Source organism: Myxocyprinus asiaticus, chromosome 33, assembly GCF_019703515.2.
Source record: "Myxocyprinus asiaticus isolate MX2 ecotype Aquarium Trade chromosome 33, UBuf_Myxa_2, whole genome shotgun sequence".
Classification (NCBI taxonomy): domain Eukaryota; kingdom Metazoa; phylum Chordata; class Actinopteri; order Cypriniformes; family Catostomidae; genus Myxocyprinus; species Myxocyprinus asiaticus.
This window is the reverse complement of record NC_059376.1, coordinates 39,232,587-39,254,679: the sequence shown is the minus strand read 5'-3', so window position 1 is coordinate 39,254,679 and position 22,093 is coordinate 39,232,587. Positions and strand designations below refer to the sequence as shown.

Below are 22,093 nucleotides of genomic sequence, written 5' to 3'. Positions count from 1 at the left end.
TTTAAAAAATGTATTAGTATATTTTGAAATTAACATTAACCAAGATCAATAAATGCTATAAAAGTATTGTTCATGGTTAATTCATATTAACTAATGTTAACAAATGGAACCTTATTGTAAAGTGTTACTAAGTAATGTTCTTATTCTTTACCCATTAGTAGGGCTCCATTTTTGTCAGTGGGCTTTGAGCTCTACAAAAAGCAAGAAGGGTTTTGAAGAATACACAATTTCTAGGTTGACACAAACGTCCAGCTGATGGCAAAAGAGAAATGAATAACAATAAAATGACTAGTTACAACACACACCAGTGCACATCATACCTATGAAAAAATGACCAATCAAATCTAAGCATTGTAGTAAATTCAACTTCCATTTTGCTTTATTGGGATAAGGGTGATTCTTCAGAGTCAAAGGTCACTTCTACCACCTTAGAAAGTCTCCCAAAATAAAGGCACTACCCTTTCTGTTGCACCCAAACTGTTTAATGCTTTTACAGTCATTTAGAGTCAACACTTTGAACCAAGTTGTCATAACTTCAATTCATGTTCAGAGGTTACTTTTTCTTTCATTCTGTATTATTTCTTTCTTATATGGATTTTCCCCTCAACTGAAAAACGTAATATCAAGAATGTCTACAAGCGTGTTATGTACCTCTCTTGCTTTGACTGTGGAGTAAAGGTTGAAGGAATCCATTTTGCAACCCCCATTCTCCCACCCAATTTCAGTCACACCAGGGAGACGTTCACCGCAGATAGGTCACAACGTCAGCCGCTGGTTAAGTGAGTGAACAGACTCTGACAAGGACACAAAGTGAGCCATTGATATTTGACAACACCTAAAGTCTCTTGTTTGACCTCAAGCAATTAACCAAGTTTGCATTTAAAGAGTTGAATGGATCACACTTTCTACAAACAAAAAACTCTTACTTCAAAACCCACTTCCTTCAACTTTTTATTAACTGTTTGAAATGATTACATAGCCCTTGTTCTGAGCGTAAACGCTCTATTATTCTCTATGCCTCTTCCTTGTGGTGAGGGTTGAGGTAACGGGGGGTTGGAGGAAGAGAATGGAAACGGACAACTTTAGTTCTTAATTAGACCTTTTAAAAAATATATAGCGAGGAGTTGAGAATTAAAAAAAAAAAAAAACGGAAGAGGTAATGTCCCATGTGATTGTCGATTCTAATTTAATCTACATATTTAGCGACAAAATAAAAATAATCTTTTCTTTGTTTTTTTTGTGTTTTTTTTACATTTTTAAGATATCAGATAATGAGGCACTCACTACCCTAAAGCACACTTCAGAAAAATGACTGGCAAGTTTTCTCTCACATGCATTTTAACCCCTAAACAACAAACTATCAAAACAACATCCTGTAGTAGAACAGACAAAAATATTTAGCGAGTGCTGAGTGTAATTTTATACCTCACTCGCTCTGATTTAGGTTTAGTAGTATAATTTTTTTTTTTTTACATTTATGTCAGTGAAAATGCACATCCATTACCTAAGCCACAACAACCATGAATATTTAAGGTTTCATACACAGACAAAACTGAATGGGAATCAGGTTTAAAAAAATGCGCAACTCCTTAACTCTGAGCCTATTTGAGTTCAAGTCGCAACATCTAAAATATAAACATGAATTTGTCATGCTAACAGGTGTATGTTGTCTTTCATGTAATAGGAGGACATTAAAAGTCTCCTTTTCCTTCTGTAATGTTCTAGATTTATTAGAATTTGTATGGTAACAGTCAAGCATCATTAAATGACTTCAGTGCCTTTGTTACCTCATTACTGGCCGTAAATATTCGATATCAGATACTGTAGGTGAACTATAGGCTTGAGAATTTCAAATCACGTGCATGTGTGTGTACCACGTATCATTTGATATATTCAGGGTATTTTAAAAGAGAATGCAAAATTCAAACAAAATTACTTTAAACATGCATTCTATACTAACTTCTCAAGAAAGTTACAACCTCCCGACATGAAACAGAAGTATGTGCAAGGCTAACCAGAAACATATCTGCAAAAATGTGGGTGGGCCTCTCGCAATTTCATGTGATTTCATTTTCATTTGTAATTTAGTTAAATGTTTTTAAAAGTAAGTTGCATTTCATCTAGAAATATAAAAATAAAACAGAAAAAAGTGCAGTAAAGTTTATGCAAAATCCTAAACACTGTTTTATACAATCCACAAAGAAGAACTTCCTCAGTTTGGTTCATAATGTTTTTAGGATTAAGTTTCATCCCAAATGTACAATCAAATATATATCTTCGAAATGTAATTACTGAGACATCCATTCTCCAATCTTTAACGACTGTTCGCAAATGTTCTTTTTTTATTTCTACTGAATAGTACAGTATATCAGCATTTATTAAGAGAAAGAAAACTAGTAGGCATTAGATTGGAAAAAGATAAATTTCTAAATAAATATGATAGCAAGATTGTATGAAATGTAAAGCATGTAGAATGAAGTTAATTTCTTTCCATTTTGCCATAAATGTTTGTTCATTATTTTTATGTTTCTAAAACGTTTCACCCCCATTGTAAGCCATAAGTGCTGTACCAGGCTTTAAAACCTTTTATGTACAGGAAAGACAATGTTGGAGTACTGTAGTAAACAGCTACTGAGTGTAGACCTAAAACACACAAACATAAGCAACCCATGCATTAGACAAAGCTACAGCCTGACAAGACGTTATATTAATATAGCCATCTATGAACTTTCCCATCTGAATCATTTTTAGAACAGCAGCTCTAAGGGATTAGTCTATAACCACACACAATAAAATGAAATGCTCCATTTGAAACGGTATGCTTTTTTTTTTTTGTTTGTTAGCGATTTGTGTTACTATAACACAAGGCCACTATTTAAATTGTACTTCATGGACAAAAGCAGGTAAACAACAAATTCTTTCAATTTTTCTTATTCATTTAAGCAAGATAACATCTACTCCTGACTCTACTTTGGACTGTGCTTTCAATATTCCCTAACAAATACATTTGTGCTTTAGCATTCCCAACAGAAAAATGAAAAAATACATCTTCCCGCTCTAGTTGCATTTTCTCGGGCACTTCTGAAACAGGCGATTATGTTAATTGAACAACTAATAATTAAAAGTCAAAGTATACTTCGGTTTTCTTGTGAGCAGTGTGCGTGACTCAAATTCGTCATCAGCATAAAGTATGCGAGGACTGTACGCACGCAGCCTAGTTTTTCTAAACAAGCAGAGAGTCCACGTCATTGCGTGTCAATGGCGAATGCGCCTGGCATTGACCGTGCTAAAAGACTATCACAGAGCAGTCATAGTGCGCATGCGTCCAACACGTCCGTATGGGTTTGCGGTCATAAGGCTATACTTTGAAAGACCTGGCGCTTGACCGTGTGCAAGATGGAATGGCAAGAGGAAAAACGAAGTATACTCTTAAGGAATTTCACTCTACATCTGTGCACAAAAAATAAAGACAATGAAGGAAATTGTAATTCCAATTTAAATAAATCTTCACAGGTCAACAGGCAGACAAATTCAACTTGGCACGAACCCACAACTAGGAAGTTCTTTTCTGTCGAAGTTAATTGAAGCTAACGTGGGGATGCTGCAACAGCTGTGTCCGACTCAAATGGAAAGGTGGAGCTCAGAAATGTGGCCCTTTTCGTCAGCTTGCCTGCTTGCTTACCATATTCTGTGAAGCCCACTGGATTTGCAGTTTTTTTATTATCTCAATGACACAAAAGGAAAACATTGATATGACACCTTTTGTCCCTAGGGTTGAAATGACATGACTACAAAGCATTTTAGTACTTTTGAGACTTTTGCTTCACGACAACTATGGCGTGTGACTTATGCAACCATTACCACTTGAGTGTGTTTCTATTTCCTACAAGTTTTGACAAAGAAATAACGGGTTTAGGTGAGTGCTAAGATATACTAATACAAAGATATAGGGGAAAAAGAAAAAGTATAAAGGATTGCAGAGGATTCATCCGGAAGCAATACGTCAGAGATAATTAATCGCCACACGTCCAACCCACAGAGAGAACGAGACACAACAGCTGCCTTTTGTTTAAGTACTTTACATTTTTGTATATTTTTGTTTCCTTTTTCTGTTTTTTTCCTCAGTAAAAAATGAACAAAAATCACTCGTCTCGCTGCAATAGCCTAAACTTCCCTTGCACACAAAGCATTTGCTGATTGGTCAGTTAGTCAGTCAGCTCACGGGTTCGCTCACTGGTGTCCGCGACTCAACCGTTTCCTCTCGACTCGGCCTCGGAACGGCGGAGGGCGGGACAATGTCTCTCAGCTCCTTGCCGTCCCCTCTCAGGTCAGCAGAAGCCATCTTGCTTGCGTTCTGTGCGTCCCTGCTAGAGGAATTGTCAGTTCTGGCCTCCTCCCTGCAGGCCACGTGCTCAGGTTTGGGCCTTGAGGTGCTCAAGTCCTGGGGTTCGTTTTCCACGGAGACAGGTGGCCCTCCTTGCGTAGAGTGACCCAGGGAGAGCTGGTGAGCCTGCGGAGTGAAGGTCGAGGCGGGCATCACCTGCAGATGGTGTTGGTGGTGGTGATGATGGTGGTGGTGGTGGTGCTTCAAGTGCTGCCCACGTTGATCTTTCTTCTTGTGGCTCTTCGTTCCACCACCGCTTGTTCCACTGCCGCTACTCCCGTTTCCTGGATCCACGGATGCCTCTTTGTGTTTGCGACCCAAATGCTTGTGAAGCCTCTGTCCTGTCTCTACCTCCTCCCCTGTAGGGGTCACAGTTGATGCTGTCAGTCGTTTTGCTACCCCTGTTGTACTAATTAGTGAAGATGTCTCAGTTGTAGAGGTGGTGGATCCCTCCAGCTCCTCCATAGTCTCTCGTGTTTTGCGCTTCTTGATAGGAAGCGCCCTCTCTTGTACAGGCTTTGCGGAAGACTCCTTCTGAGCTTTTTTCTTGGCTTCAGCACTGAGAATGGCAGCAGCGGCATAAGCTACACTAGAGCCTGTCCCCGCTGCTGACTGAGATGCAGCTGCTGGCTTGCGGCCACGTTTTTTGGGAGTACTCGGCGGTTCCTGTTCCGATTTCCTCTTGCGCCCTCGACGCACTTTGGCAACTTTTGGCGCTTGCCCCAAGGGAGCCCCTGCTTCAGTTTTAGGGGTCATAAAAGGCATCTTTACAAGGAGTTTCCCCGGACTCTTTTCTACAACTCGCTTTACAGCCACCCCTTCCGTGGTAGGCCGTATCTTCCCGCTGCCTTTTGGCCGGCCTCTCCCACGACCGGTGGGTTTTGCCACTTTAGGCTTCTTTGGTGGCCTCTTTTCTCTGCGAGAAGGGCTCCCTCGGCCCGTGACCGTAAAGTCAAAGTCATTGGGGTCCGTGGTGGTGTCACCCACCTTTTGGAAGTATGCCATGAGCTCCACTTTGGAGCGGAAGGCTTTCCCTTCTGGGCTGGAAAACAAATACAAATGTTTTATTATAATTTTGTGACTTTAAATGAAATACAGTGGCTATTGGACATTTATTTGTTGTCAAAAATTGAACAGTGGAACATGTCTAAAGTGAATGAGATGAGCTACACATGTGGTTAAAAAGTTAAACAAAATTTGAAGATAGCACTTTGATTTGATTTTTATCTAATGAGATGACATTCAGACATTACTTAGTGTGAGTTAAAGGTTCTGTAAGTGATTTTATTTTTTATTACATGTAGAAAACGTCCTTATTACCAGTCAGATTCATTGAAATAGGTGCAATGAAATATCGCACTAGTCTTTGTAACAGCCCTAGGCTCGGTAATCCGTGGGGTAAATGATGTCTGCGGGCCGCGGTCAGATCCTTTGTTTAGCCAGTCAGAAGACTTTCTGCCTGACAATCATTTTACGCATTCACAGGGCAGAGCATTTATGCTCTTACGAGTGCCGGTACAGTGGCTTCTAGTGTGTTTGTGTGTATGTGCATGACTTTGGAGCACAGGGTTTTGGAAAAAGGGGACGTGGCTAATTCAACAGCTGGTCTGGTGGAAGTTTCAGAATGGCTAAAATCGCTTACAGCACCTTTAAATGTTCAAATATTTTTTGGAGCCACTGTATTTGAACTTGAGAAAGTGTACTTGTACCAAATTTGATTCAGCGTAATCACATACATAATTTATACATCATAAACACGTTGTCTTTATATGAAATTGTTATTTGATTTAACCTTTATTCAAGTGAAATTAGAGCTGATAAAATGATGTGGGTACCAGGACACAATGACCAGCCTTGACCAAATCGGACCAATCCGCTTTAAGCTCGAGGATAGACTTTAACCACAGTAAAATGCCAATTCAAAAAAGCGATAAGCTTTACCCCCTAACCCATGCTAAATCACTGTAACACAGAGACTCAAATTGCAACTGCTTTTATAAAAAGCAGCAACAGCAATATGATTAAAGATACCATGTTTAATAAACAGTTATCATTAATAATATAATAATTGGAATAAGCTATTCTTACGCCAAGTTATATAATTCATTATCTTAACTGAAAAAGTTTAAGGTTGCAAAGCAACGTAGCAACTTGACGCATTGATAAAGAATGTGCATTCACAGGTGTGGGCTTATGGTCATTTTATAATGGCTTTAAACGTGGCTCGTCCAATCAGAATTTAGAGCCAGAACTATCCATTTTAAAAACATAATGTTTTAATTGTGTATAAATATAGTCAGAAACAAAAGATAATTTAAATATGTAGGCCAGAGACTAGAAACATCACAAGCTGGCTTTGGTGTAAAGGTTCTTTAAATAAATAACAAATAAATTCATAGCAATCGACTGAAGATTTCTTTGAATACAATAATTTTATTTCAGTTGACTGTCTGAGAAAATAAAGTAGTAGCACATCTAATATAGAAAGTCAACTGTAGCCACAACAGGCACTTCCGGTCTATAGATCTCCATTTTATAATTAGAATGGGAGAGTTAAAGTTCTGTTGCATCATGACATACCACATGTGTCCAGTGTAAACAGTGTTTCAATTAGTGTGCAAAGTGTACCCAAACACACCAATGTAACTTTAACTACATTTGCATCGCCTGAAAGGAATACCAGTGCTCGCAAGGCAGCAAAAGAATAGTGTTCAAGTTTTAGGTAAGTTCAGGTTGTAGGCTTTGGTTCTGTGTAAATTAAATGAATTACATCGATAGGGCTGCAGCTAACGATTATTTTGATAATCGATTAATCTTCGATTATTTTTCCGATTAATCTATTAATCAGATTTAAAAAAATAAATGATAAAGACCGTGAATATTTGGTTCGAATTACGGTACTGAATTCTGCTACACGATTCTATACTCTCACAAAACTTTGAACAAAGCCTGAATCATGAAAGTTAAGTTTGAAGTTATTATTATTTATATTATTATTACTTTCAGGATATATGTAAAACAGTTCCTTTCCTTTACTTGTAAAGCGTAACAGTACTTAAAAGTACTATTGATTAAAGAGTAAAATGATCCATCAGGGATGGAGTGGGACAAAAAAATCAGCCCAACAGAGGGCAAAATGACACCAGAATAAAAATATTAATAATTCTGCCCAGCTGAAATATTGTACGTTTTAAAAAAGTATAATCACTCATTACATGTTTCTAAACTATTATTTTCGAAAAAACACTTTTAATGGTAGTGTATGCTTATCCAGTAAAATAACATTTGCCATAGTATAAATTTACTGGTGAAATCAGACATTACATTTGGCATTATCAGGACTATCAAATATCAGGACCCTTAGCATTATTAATCATTATATTCAGCATACAGTTTATACTGTACAATCATCAGATTCACTCTCACGCTGAAAAGTCTCATCTCAGACTTTTTTGTCGAGACATAAGCTCATTGTATTACATGCGCTTACATGATGAAAAGAAAACATCTTAAACACTTTAAAAGCTGGCACACTTGGACCTCTGAGAAATTGTGACATCCATGAAAGCTGCATAATTGATTACATTGAAACTGAAATCATGGTATGATATTGCACGCGTGTAATCAAAACGATTGCGCTCCTTTTCTCCATTGCAATCGGTTTGATTGACGTGGATGTGCGCACTCGCGTGCTCTGTGAAGTTGAACGGAGACTCGCTTGTGGTAAAGACAAACGGTTTTGTGAAATGGAAATATGCGCCTGATTTTTAATTCATAACATGTATACATTACAAAACATAGAAAATAACAGTAAAATGTAAGTTATGCACTGGAGAGAAACAAGTCTTAAACGCATGAAACAGCAAAAATCACTCTTTCAACGCACCTGATGCAGCAACCACTCCACTATAAACTGTATGCTTATTATGATCTTCTTTGAATTGTTTATAAAGTACTCTTGTGCGATGGGCATCTTGGGTCATGTTTTCTCCGCTACAACTTGTCTCCGTCGTTTTTCAAACGTGTTATCGTGTAACACATTTTTCACTGGGCTGTAAAGTGACGTGACAGAGCTTCTCTGTGCTCGACGCAAATATCCAACTAAACGATAATGAAATTCACTGTCAACAATTTTCATTATCGATAATTACCAATTTTATCGATTAGTTGTTGCAGCCCTAGATGCAACATGCAATAACATATTTGCAGCATGAAGGTGGCTACATATATGGTTAAATAGAATCATGAAAAAAATACATGTTGCATGGTGTAAATACATGTAAACATGTAAGAAAACATGTACATGTAAAAAAAACATTCGGAATTCAGAATGCAAATATAATGGCACCACTCAAAATGCAATTACAATGCCATTACTGTGGGTTTGATTTTGAATGGTGAACATATCTTATGCATGTAATGTATAAGGGAGATTTCAAACTTTAAATCCAAATTTATTAAAAAAAGTATTCAAAATGACCTAGAAAATCTGAATAGAATCTCTATGTTAAGTGGTTCAGGCTAACTTAATTGCAGAACTTTGTGGAAAAGAAAAATAATTAAAAAATTAAGAGAAATTTCAATATAATACTTGCCTTGCAAGCACTATAATAATGCCATTTGGATATATTACTGTAATATTAATAGACACAACTGTATAAAAAAAAAAATGCACTAACTTGATAAGGTAGACATCAAATTTGCCGGCGGACCGGCCCGACTTGCGCTGTTTCAGCTTACGAGCCCAACCTTGAGGCAGTGAAGGGTCGTCGTACAGCGGGCCTCGGTCACGAATGATGGAACGACGCTGCTTGGCTGATGCGGAAGATTCCGGAGCACTCTGAGCAGCTCCAACTTCAGGGGCAGTGGATTCGGATTTTCCTGCCTCTCTCTGTTGTCCGTCATCCCCTGCTGTGGAGGGAGTTGCGGGTGGAGGAACAGAGACAGTGGCCTCCAGTTTCTCCACATTCTGACGTTCTTTCTTGTTTTTCTTCTGTTTCTGTGTCTTGTCCTTTGAGGCCTCCTGATCTTCATTCTTGTCCTCACCTCTGCTGACAACGCAAGAGATAAGTGACACTTTTAGACAGGATGACAGGTCTTACAGGTCCTAATTCCATTCAACTGCTTGTCAAAATGTCCATGAATTTTTTTCAATAGAACATCAGTGCTATGCCTGCATTTTTGTCCTCATCAATTAAATATTTTGGCTTGAAAGCTTGCTCCTTTTCAGATCACACAAGCCTTATTAAATACCACCGACAAGCAAGCTAAATGTGGCCAGAATTTAAATTATAAGCATAAAACTTTTGCATTTGGCCTTACTTTTAACCAAATCAATTGATGCAATTAGCAGCTTAAAATATTTTCTAAGTTTAATATGCAGACACAACTACAAGAAAGCCATTTCTAGGTTGATGTCCCTCAAAAGTGTAAAAGGCACTGTGGCACCATCAAAACATTGCTGTTTGTGTGAGCATTCTAGCCAGCCCATTGCCTAAACCTATGGTGTGAGTTTGCCGCGACTATCTGTTCTGCCACTCAATGGAAAATGTTTTGAAAACATAAATTTTTGCTATTCTGTTTGGTGATGTTTATGCTGCAGTAATTACAGCCTGATCTCTGAAAATTAAGTGATTACGTGGTTCCTTACACGTATCGCTGCAGTTTCAAGGAGGAATGTTCACTATGTGGTGCTAAAAGCAAGTTAAATATAAGGTTAAGAGTTTAAAGTTATCGTTCTATCGAGTCACCAACCTCCCTATCCTAAACCTTAAACCTAGGCTAAACCTAACCAAAAGTGTCTCAAAAGCAAACGAAGTACGATGATTAAAAACGCAATTGCTGAAGCTACCCCTTCATTTTTTGTAGTGTCGAGTTGACTCGTGTACTCTTCTGGACTCGTACGTGGTCCTTATTAGTTGAGCCACACAGCTTGATTGCACATGAATGAGCTAGTAAATGTAGTTGACATGTAATGCAAACGTTAAAATGTATCACCTTATAAGTCACGTACTGCCGAAACTACTGCAATACGTACAATGAGCAAGGTAAAAATAATTTAGCAAAAACGTAGGTATGGTAACATGATTCTATGAAACCAAGTAAACCAAATAAATGTATGCAATTTGCAGATAAAATTCATGTGAAACCCAACTCTGGTATGCGTCTATTTTGTAACTTCAGGAGAAACCCATATTTGATTTCTACTCTACACACAGACACAGGAAATCACCCTGAAAGTGTAAAGATTCCCCTGTAGTAAACCTTGACGTGGAGGTTGAATCATTGTCTTTGGCAGATAAAGGAATTTCCCCGTTTTCTGAGGATTGTCCCTCAAGTGGACAAAAAATGCTTTTGGTTTACGTAAAAATAAGTGGTTACATACAAACTTAATTTGCCTAGGAGTGTGAGATTACTCGAATCCATATATGTTACTGTCATGACCACATGATGGCTTGGTGTCTGGGTAAATGAACAATGAACAACTAACAAGCTAACTGAACCCATAAAAACAGCCGATCGCAATGAAACAAACCTAACAATATACCATGAATATATGTACAACAAAGAAATCTGATTAAAGTACTCTATATGACTCGTGCATTTTATTCAAAGCCACTTGAAGACATGCGATAGCTTTGTGTATCACAAAAGGCTATGTTTAATAAGTAAATATATAGTATGATTGCCGCTGCTCTGTTGACACATACATAGCATGCGCAGGCTGGTGATGCGCTCATGGCTATTTTCGATTTTAGCCCCCAGAACGATGAACAATATGTAAGCACTACACACAAACAAAATTTCAGATGAGATGTTCAATAGTACGGCACCGGAGGAGCATTTCACAAGATTTTGAATAAGAAGCGAATGAAGCTACTGTAAACTAGCCTAAATACAGACACTTACAGGGCTTCCTAGAGTGTTCCGACTGTCAAAATAAAAGCCAGAGGATTTTAGTTAAAGGTGCACGACTGAAATATATTACTATTGTATTATAAAATTCTAAAAGTCAATAATAATAATAATGTATTATGTTTACAAATTACAACAATATAGTTGACTGGATTCCAAAATGTAACTGTGTGAATAAAAAGTGGACTGATAACTTACAGCTAAATTGAACAAAAAAAGAGACCTGATTCCTTTAAAGTCCAGATGCAAGTTGAAAAAAAAAAAAATGTACAAAGAGAACTGGCTTCTTTTCTGCTGAAGACTTTCACTGGAATTTTCTGTTAATTTTGCTGCTACATATCCAGTCGACCAGTTAACAATAAAGTTTTTCTTAATAGGCTGTACATTTACAGTTAAACTCAGTTTTTCACAATTCCTGACATTTAATCGTAGAAAACATTCCCTGTCTTAGGTCATTAAGGATCACTATATTTTAAGAATGTAAAATGTCAGAATAATAGTAGAGAGAATTATTTTTTTCAGCTTTTATTTCTTTCATCACATTCCCAGTGGGTCAGAATTTACATATAATTTGTTAGTATTTGGTAACATTGCCTTTAAATTATTTAACTTGGGTCAAATGTTTTGGATAGCCTTCCACAAGCTTCTCACAATAAGTTGCTGGAATTTTGGCCCATTCCTCCAGACAGAACTGGTGTGACTGAGTCAGATTTGTAGGCCTCCTTGCTTGCACATGCTTTTTCAGTTCAGCCCACAAATTTTCTAGCGGATTGAGGTCAGGGCTTTGTGATGGCTACTCCAGTACCTTGACTTTGTTGTCCTTAAGCCATTTTGCCACAACTTTGGAGGTATGCTTGGGGTCATTGTCTATTTGGAAGACCCATTTGCGACCAAGCTTTACCTTTCTGGCAGATGTCACGAGATGTCGCTTCAATATATCCACATCATTTTCCTTCCTCATGATGCTATCTATTTTGTGAAGTGCACGAGTCCCTTCTGCAGCAAAGCACCCCCACAACATGATACTGCCACCCCCATGCTTCACGGCTGGGATGGTGTTCTTCGGCTTGCAAGCCTCACCCTTTTTCCTCCAAACATAACAGTGGTCATTATGGCCAAATAGTTCAATATTTGTTTCATTAGACCAGAGGACATTTCTCCAAAATGTAAGATCTTTGTCCTCATGTGCACTGTAGTCTGGCTTTTTTATGGCAGTTTTGGAGCAGTGGCTTCATCCTTGTTGAGCAGCCTTTCAGGTTATGTCGATATAGGACTCGTTTTTCTGTGGATATAGATACTTGTCTACCTGTTTCCTCTAGCATCTTCACAAGGTCCTTTGCTGTTGTTCTGGGATTGATTTGCACTTTTCGCACCAAACTACGTTCATCTCTAGGAGACAGAATGCATCTCCTTCCTCTGCAGTATGATGGTTGTGTGGTCCCATGGTGTTTATACTTGTGTACTATTGTTTGTACAGATGAACGTGGTACAATCAGGCGTTTGGAAATTGCTCCCAAGGATGAACCAGACTTGTGGAGGTCCACAATTTTTTTTCTGAGGTCTTGGCTGACTGCTTTTGATTTTCCCATGATGTCAAGGAAAGGGGCATTGAGTTTGAAGGTAGGTCTTAAAGTCACCATGAAATCAAAATTGACAATTATAATTTTTTTATGGAATGTTGCAGTGTTTATTATAAACGATTTATCCGTGTGCATCATTATTTTAAAAAAAAAAAGAAAAAAGATATGACCTCGTAATCTTTCATCAAAAACAGTAATGTGCCTGCCCCCTCGCAACGACTTCTCTTCTCTGATGACCTGTTTACTGGCGTGATGGCTGAGCAATGAGGTTGTCCAACAGCCAGACAAGTTTCAATCCCTCCCCTCTAGCAACCTGTCACTCACATGAAACGATCGCAGCAATTAGCAAATGAAGACATGGTGGTAAGGTGTATGTTAAGTTGCTCCCCTCCCCTAACCCTCTTCCCTATCCCCAAAGTACCCTGGTTGCATGGCCGCTGGCTCAAATTTGTACACTTTGAAGGAGGAATCACGGAGAATTCACGTTTGTGTGTGAGGCATTTTACCCAAGAATGCTTCAGGAATTTTAGACAGCACTAAATGGGGTTTGTCAAACTTCTGCACTTGGCAGACACGGCTGTCCCGTCTGTGTACACAGTTGGAACATCACAGAGTGTGAAGGTAAGTCAAACTGATTAACTAGCTTACAAGAAATAATCGTATAGCGTTTTTAGGTAGAGATTGTGAAATGCCGTTGTGATGTTTTGTATGTTGTATCTGTCCGACAGCCACTTACATGGATAGATATTCTGACATTGTTTTAAGTCACTGTTGTCGGTAAAGCTGTCATTCAACAATCTTGCCAATAAATAAAGTAAATAAATACCAGTTATTGTTATGGCAGTTAAGGCCAATAACTATAGATTTAGAAAAGAAGTGTTACCATTGGGACACATCGAGATGCTCTCGAGGGTGAACTTGACTGTCAGCCACCTCATCCCGGTCACTCTCTCAGTTTGCAGTAGGCAGTGGCTCAAATAAATATGGAGTGATTCCTTTGGTGAAATTTAGCTGCTGTTGATCGTCCTCATTCTCGTCATCCTCCTCAAAAAGTTCTTCAAGGGAGGGTGCCAATGGTGTGTCAGGTGGAGGGTAATCCTCCACAACTGACTGCAAACTTGCAATTAGATCTGCCTCCATTTAGTTTGCAACGGCCACTTTCTATGAACTAATTAATTCACAATGGCCAAAATCAAGTCCATCCACCATTTTATTTCTTGTTCAATGAACCGTTTCACTCGGATATATGTCACAATAGAGAATAAAATTTGATAGCAACTTCCGTTTCATGCCGACTTTCATCCACAGGTACACCTCCAATTCGGTACACCTCCAATTCAGTAAACCTCCAATTCAGCACACCTCCCATCAGAAGCTAATTGGCTAATTACCTAAAGGCTTGACATCATTTTCCAGAATTCTCCAAGCTGCTTAAAGGCACAGTTAACTTAGTGTATGTAAATTTCTGACCCACTGGAATTGTGATATAGTCAATTAAAAGTGAAACAATCTGTCTTTAAACAATTGTTGTAAAAATTACTTGTCATGCACAAAGTAGATGTCCTAAGCGACTTGCCAAAACTATAGTTTACTAATATTAAATTTGTGGAGTGGTTAAAAAATGAGTTTTAATGACTTCAACCTAAGTGTATGTAAACTTCTGACTTCAACTGTACATTGAAATTTGTAGTTAAAGGTTTGTGTTTCTGTAGATATAAAAGAGTACCACCAATTAGTATCAGAGAGTGAGGTATAGATATTCTAAACCAGGGGTTATCAAAGTCTTGGAGAGTAAGCCCCCCCCTCTGAGAAAATGTACAAGACCCCCCCCCCGTATCTGCTCCAGATATACTCTTTTTAAAATAATATTTATATTATTAATTCTACTTAAAATATGTAACATTAATATGTAATTTAAGTGCAGCCGATGTAAAAATATAAAGCCAAACCTAACTGTTCAAAAATTATGATCAGTTTAATGGGGGGAAATATTAACCGACTAGTAATTCCAGTGTCAACTACCAGCATCAGAACCGTTTAGTTGACTAGTCTCGCACATCCCTAGAGCAGAGAGATTCGAGCTGGTGCAACCGGTACATGGATGCGCTCTTGCATGATATGCATGTTGTGCTTTCTACATTAACAGAACTAGTCGCGAGTTCGAATCCAGGGCATGCTGAGTGACTCCAGCCAGGTCTCCTAAGCAACCAAATTGGCCCGGTTGCTAGGGAGGGTAGAGACACATGGGGTAACCTCCTCGTGGTCACTATAATGTGGTTCTCGCTCTCGGTGGGGTGTGTTGTGCGTGGATGCCGCGGAGAACAGCGTAAAGCCTCCACATGCGCTATGTCTCCGCGGTAACGCACTCATCAAGCCACGTGTTAAAATGCACGGATTGACGGCCTCAGACGCGGAGGCAACTGAGATTCGTCCTCCGTCACCCGGATTGAGGCGAGTCACTACGCCACCACGAGGATCTAGAGCACACTGGGAATTGGGCATACCAAGTTTGGGAGAAAAGAGGGAAAAAAAAGAAGCAGTATTATAATGCCATAGAACTACAGTCTATTAAGCTGGACTATAGTCCATTATGCCAATAATTTTCATTTATCTTTACAACACATTTTTATTGTATTTATGCATCTTTTGTAGGGCTGAAACGATTAGTCAACGTTTTCGACAACGTCGACAATAAAAAATGTTGGTTGTCGAATAGTCGTTTGATCTCATTTAACGTAACATGAGATAACATTAAACTCTAATGATGACACGTGAGAGCAGCACTGCAGCTCGCGTCTGATGGAGGAGCGGAATTACACACCTCACAGTCCGGATGCACTTTCCAAACAGCTTTAGGTGATGTAGATCGCAAAGTATGAGGGAATAATACAAAAATACAAATTAAGTAATATTGATGCACTCTCATTGTGAAATAAGCAGAGCTGCCTCTCCGCTGAAGCATGCGTGTCAAGCGTCTTTAAAGGAAACAACCCAGCATTACATCTTAAATGCAGTTATATTTAATGCATTATAGCTTTATTAAAGTTCAAATAATAAGGAAGCAGATCATTTAAATAACTACAAACTCCGAAACTGGCATTTCTCTGTGCAGTCAGCGCCTCTTCTATGAGTTGTGCGAATGTCCCGATCTAAAGGGGAGAGATTAAAACTGCACCCAGCTGATGCACACTCACGGGGACTTTCATCCCTCGAGCGCACACGCTTAATGCAGCTTGATTATAACGTGATGGCTCGCGACTTGTTGAATCATAATATATGTCACTGTGCATTTCTTATCGTGAAGAAAATTGGCAATACGCAGCTTTATTAATAAGAGAGAATTTTTTTTTTTTTGGTGAATTATAGATGGATTGATGTGAACAGAAAGGTGAGAGAGGGTAGTCTTCGCCCTTCGTAGTCTACACTGCAACAAAATATGTTTTTGATTTGTTTTTGTTTTGGCTTGTTTTCCAAACTAAATATCTAAAACTCCTTTAAAACAATGTACATTTTCTTTAGCAGCTATACTGCAGAAGAAAAAAGTGTTATCTGAGAATGTTGAACATAATATTAAAAATACAAATATTTTAAAATATCTAAAAATCCTTTAAAAAAGATGCATTCACCTGAGAAGCAGCATATAAGATATTTAGACCTGCTTTCAGAGAATAGATCTTGAATATAAGTATATTTTGTCTTTACTGCACTTGCAGAAGTATAACCAAGTGAAAAAATACACTTATATACAAAATACACTTATATGTAAGATACATTCTCTTAAAGCAAGTCTAAATATCTTATATGTTGCTTCTCAAGTAAATGTATCTTGTTTTAAGGATTTTTAGACAATTTTAAATGGAAAACAAGACAATAGGATTTTTTGCAGTGAATTTCTTTATTGAATTAAACGTAATAAAAAGGTTTTTTTTCTTTAATTCAGTGAACGTCATTTAGAGGTATTTTTAAAGATGATTTTGTCCTCTTTATTGTTAGTAAGCACGTTTAATGCAACCATTTAAGTAGGGGCACAGGCTGAATAATCGGTTAAGAGCTAATGATTAATCGTTGCAATAATCGCAGAGTAGTCGAATAATCGTTCTATTAATCGATAGTTTATTCGATTATCAAAATAATCATTAGTTGCAGCCCTCATTTTTTTCTTTTACTTGGTGAAATTATCAACAATCTCCGCACTTCCCTGACATGCTCCTTCCAGTTTGAAAACCGTGGTTCTAAACCGATTACGAAAAAACAACACTGGTATCAGATCGTATCGGCCGATCATGAGATTTCAGGTACTGGAATCGGATCAGAAGAGCAAAAATGGCATCCCTAATTTCAGATTTCAGAATTTGGAGATCTTATTTGCATCTAGTACTGTATTTTCATCCAGCAGTTTTTATGCTATATTCCAAAATGCGCATAAAAATACGTGGATGGAAACTCAGCTATGTGTGTACCTAATTCACACAGTATATTTTTCCCTTAAAGGAATATTCCGGGTTCAAGACAAGTTAAGGTCAATCAACAGCATTTGTCGCATTATATCGATTACCACAAAAATTTATTTTGACTTGCCCCACCTTTTCTTAAAAAAAAAAAAAAAAAGCCAAAATCTGGTATACAGAAAGGCACAACAATGGAAGTGACAAGTAAAAAAAAAAAATCAAAAGTATAGCCACAAGACATAAACAATATGCGTGTTAACATGATTTTAGTGTAACCTTTTCTGTGTAAAGTTATATCTAATTTTACAACTTTGTTGCCATGACAATGTAATGTCAACAAACCCTAAACTCTGCTGTTGATTTACCTTAACTTGCACTGAGGCACTAGCACCAAAAAAAAAAAAAAAAAAAAAACATTTCCTGTTTTGTCAGAATGTGCAAAAGAGACATAAATATTATATTTCCCAATGCAATGACTTTTATTTCAATAACTTCTAAGTAAGAACCTCCGATAAGGACTTGAAGGCAGATTGGACTACACCTGGACATCAATCATTTTTGTATGCAGTCAGACAAATAGATTCATTTTCATTTGCAGGCTTCTCAAAACAGATGAAACCCTTCTCACATAGAGCACAATTTCACTATATTGACCTGTCAAGCATAATGTTTAGACAGCATCAACAACTGTCTTTGAAAAGACATACAGGAAGGTTTTAATTGTTTGTATTTGACCATCAATGTGAGTCATAACAATACCGATTCCATTTGCCCCATTTGGGAACTTCATTGTAATTCAGTAACCTCGCTAATTACATAAATGTTGAAGACAATAATTTGATTTATTTATAATCAAGGCGCATGATGCTTAGACTTATATTTTAATGCAATTACAAACATTGAAGTCTGGAAATCCATCTAAAGGCAAATATAAAGGACAAACCAGTAAAATATTCTACCTCTAACAAACAGAACATCTCATTTTATAAACAAATGCACCAATGAATGTCCTTGCGATAAATGCATGGAGCACAGGATGCAAGTTCAACCTTCGAGACATGTCACAAGTGTGTACAGAAGGTATGAACCAGTATGTCTTGCATGTCACCCAGTTAGGGTGCAAACACCCCTGCGTTCGACCACACACACATATTCACACAAATATAATGATGCTAGATCCATAAGCTGGCTACCGGAAGTCAGCAGCACAACAATAATACTCTGAAAATCACCAGCCTGCTCTCACATGGGAGTGACTTGTGCATTGCCAAAGCATGCTCACTATACACTATATCACATTGATGTAATGAGGAAAACACTGATATTAACTGTGTTTTGCACCTGACGTTAAAAGGCTTGCATGCTGCAGGGACAAAATGAGCAGCAACAACAACAACAGCAACAGCAGCAGCAGCAGCAACAACAACAACAACAACAGTCAGTGACATCAGGCAGAGAAATAGCACACTGGCCAACTTGCTTGCAAATGCAAACTTGGTACCTGAAGATGTACAGCTACTTAGACAGGAAACCCAAGTGCAACACCTTTTCACAGGATCTAACACCCCAAGTTTACCTAATTGTAATCACTTGTGCGGTTGCGTGAAGCACTTCTACGCCAGGACAGACGGATATATGTGGAGCAAATCTCATTTCAGTCCCCTGTCTTGTCCTGCAGCTGTGAACAGCGCCACAAGCAAGCAAACTTACTTCAGTCTGCTGTTTTTGACAGCCACAAACACAGGAACACCATAACGTTGCCTAAAACGAGAGCCGCGAATATGACCAAAACAAAACATATGGCATCATATATGTCCGTCTAAACCCCTAGGCGGTATATATCTCACATGAGTTTTTGAAGTAACGTCAGAAATTGACAGCGAACCCTAGCGCGGCTAACGCAAGCGGCTCTACAAATTGTCCGCTGATCATCCATGATGTGGAAAAAGAACGGGAGAAACACGAGTGACGTATTCTCATCGCATTAGCGGAATAGCGCGGCTGACATTTTCCCCCCTCAGACCGAGAGCCTGTCTGACAAAACGATAAAAAATACTACGCCATCGCCGCGCCGCTCGCGACGACTGACAGTGGAATCTGTGACAATGGGAATGGATGCGGTTCACACTTACAGTCTCTCCTCTCCGCTCTCTGCGGCGGCCATTTTTATTTAAATAAATAAATGTCCAAAAAATCACGCAACATCTTTGTGGGTACCCCTCACCCTCCTCTTTCCCACTCCCTCTCACACAACACCATCATTCGGACGCATGCTCTCGCGAGAAGTGGGGCTCAAAGAAGGGGGCGAAACGCACGTTCTCGCGAGAATTGAGAAGTGGAGACTCAGTCCAGGGCGAAAGCTGCATTGCACACCAGAATAATAGTGCATAGGCTTATTAATTGTTTTCCATTCTGTGATAAAGTGTAGTTGCTTTGAAATACATAAATGTTCATTTTTAAAGTGCTTTCTGCTTTCATTGACTTGTGGTCAAAGAATAGATTTATAAATAGCCTTTTCCAATTTTTTAATTGACAGGCCTATACATCACATAAGACTAGAAGTGTAACATAAATAAAGGAGGAATTAATTATTGTTTTATCAACTAAAAGGTAATTGCAAATAAGTAACTTTTCAAATGTAAAAATAATTAGTCATATTGAAAATAATTTACTTAATTCATGTTTAACAATAGTTTGTTACAATAAAATCTACAATAATAGCCTAGTAAAAAAGAACAATAATACAGTGATTATTTGTTTGAAATACTTTTATTTTAAACGTTTACATTGCACAATTTGGCAATTGCCATTCTTTATCCATTTATCCAAACCATACACCTAATCATGCAATATAAAGCTGCTAGTACAAGTGAAATATTGTATATATATGTTGTGTTATTTTACATACACTGGTGGCCAAAAGTTTGGAATAATGTACAGATTTAGCTCTTATGGAAAGAAATTGGTACTTCTATTCACCAAAGTGGCATTCAACTGATCACAACGTTTAGTCAGGACATTAATAATGTGAAAAATTACTATTACAATTTGAAAAAAATGTTCAGAACTTCTTAAACTACTTCAAAGTGTTCTCAACAAAAAATCCTCCATGTGCAGCAATGACAGCTTTGCAGATCTTTGGCATTTTAGCTGTCAGTTTGTCCAGATACTCAGGTGACATTTCACCCCACGCTTCCTTCTTGTAACTTCTCATGCACCTTACAGTCTAGCTGATCCCTCAAAAGCTCAATAGGGTTAAGATCCGTGACACTCGTTTCCAATTATCTGTTGTCCAATGTCTGTGTTTCTTTGCCCACTCTAACCTTTTCTTTTTGATTTTCTGTTTCAAAAGTGGCTTTTTCTTTGTAATTCTTCCCATAAAGCCTGCATCCCTGAGTCTTCTCTTTACTGTTGTACATGAAACTGGTGTTGAGCGGGTAGAATTCAATGAAGCTGTCAGCTGAGGACATGTGAGGCGTCTATTTCTTAAACTAGAGACTCTGATGTACTTATCCTCTTGTTTAGTTGTACATCTGGCCTTCCACATCTCTTTCTGTCCTTGTTAGAGCCAGTTGTCCTTTGTCTTTGAAGACCGTAGTGTACACCTTTGTATGAAATCTTCAGTTGTTTAGCAATTTCAAGCATTGTATAGCCTTCATTCCTCAAATCAATGATTGACTGACGAGTTTCTAGAGATAGCTGTTTCTTTTTTGCCATTTTTGACCTAATTTTGACCTTAAGACAAGCCAGTCTATTGCATACTGTGGCAACTCAAAAACAAACACAAAGACAATGTTAAGCTTCATTTAACGAACCAAATATCTTTCAACTGTGTTTGATATAATGGCAAGTGATTTTCTAGTACCAAATGAGCAATTTAGCATGATTACTCAAGGATAAGGTGTTGGAGTGATGGCTGCTGGAAATGGGGCCTGTCTAGATTTGATCAAAAATGACTTTTTTCAAATAGAAATGGTGCTGTTTTTTGCATTATTAATGTCCTGACTATACTTTGTGATCAGCTGAATGCCACTTTGGTGAATTAAAGTACCAATTTCCTTCCAAAACAGCAAAATCTGTACATTATTCCAAACTTTTGGCTGCAGTTGTACATTCAGCTTCACACTGACATTTTTTTTATCAGTACAGCTGTGAGCAATCAGCAAGTTGCAGGGGCCTAAATGGGGTTTGTTTGTAAGGTTAAGGGGTTGCAATTCCCCCCTCCTCCCAACTTCCTCTTTTGACACATTAATGTGGCAGTGATGTAAGATAAAAATAACACAAGGAAATGAGATTACTATTAGGGGACATCCCAGGTCTTTTCTTATAGGCCTAAAGTTGAAAGAGTGGCATAATTCCTAGAGTTGGCCAAAAACAAACAAACAAAAAAAGACTGTTTCAACGATTATGTCATTATTTTTTTTAAACTTCTTTTGCCACTTTGACACGTGACAGCCTTTTAAACATACTTTTATTTTCTGTAAAGGTGCATTGGAACAATATGTATGGTAAAAAGTGTTAATTGAAACTAACTGAATTAACCAACATAAATAGTGTAAATTCACGTATGTGAATTTTCTTCTCAGATTTTGTCACATTTTGATTTATGACACACTGGCTGGCCTGGAAGACACAAAAAGCATTTTGCAATTAACCTTTATGTACAGGAAACAATGTATTTTTGAATTCTGTAGTCCTAAAAAAAAAATCCTGGGCAATAACAAAGGGAATGTTCAATAGCTTTTTGAAACCAAGACTTTTCAACA

General features: G+C 38.0%; 1 protein-coding gene across 2 annotated transcripts; it reads right to left on the bottom strand.

The window, feature by feature from the left end:
* Positions 1-19,593, bottom strand: LOC127424432 (methyl-CpG-binding protein 2-like). 2 transcript variants are annotated; one of them, XM_051669656.1, is made up of 3 exons: positions 19,460-19,593; positions 9,064-9,432; positions 1-5,426 (listed from the first exon to the last, which is right to left on the bottom strand). In XM_051669656.1, the coding sequence occupies exons 1-3, from the start codon at positions 19,489-19,491 to the stop codon at positions 4,214-4,216; spliced, it is 1,614 nt and encodes a 537-aa protein (XP_051525616.1). In that variant the 5' UTR covers positions 19,492-19,593; the 3' UTR covers positions 1-4,213. The 2 variants fall into 2 exon arrangements, with proteins under 2 accessions (XP_051525616.1, XP_051525615.1); XM_051669655.1 differs by having other exon boundaries at positions 9,064-9,435; positions 19,460-19,547.
* Between the last annotated feature and the right edge of the window lie 2,500 nt (positions 19,594-22,093).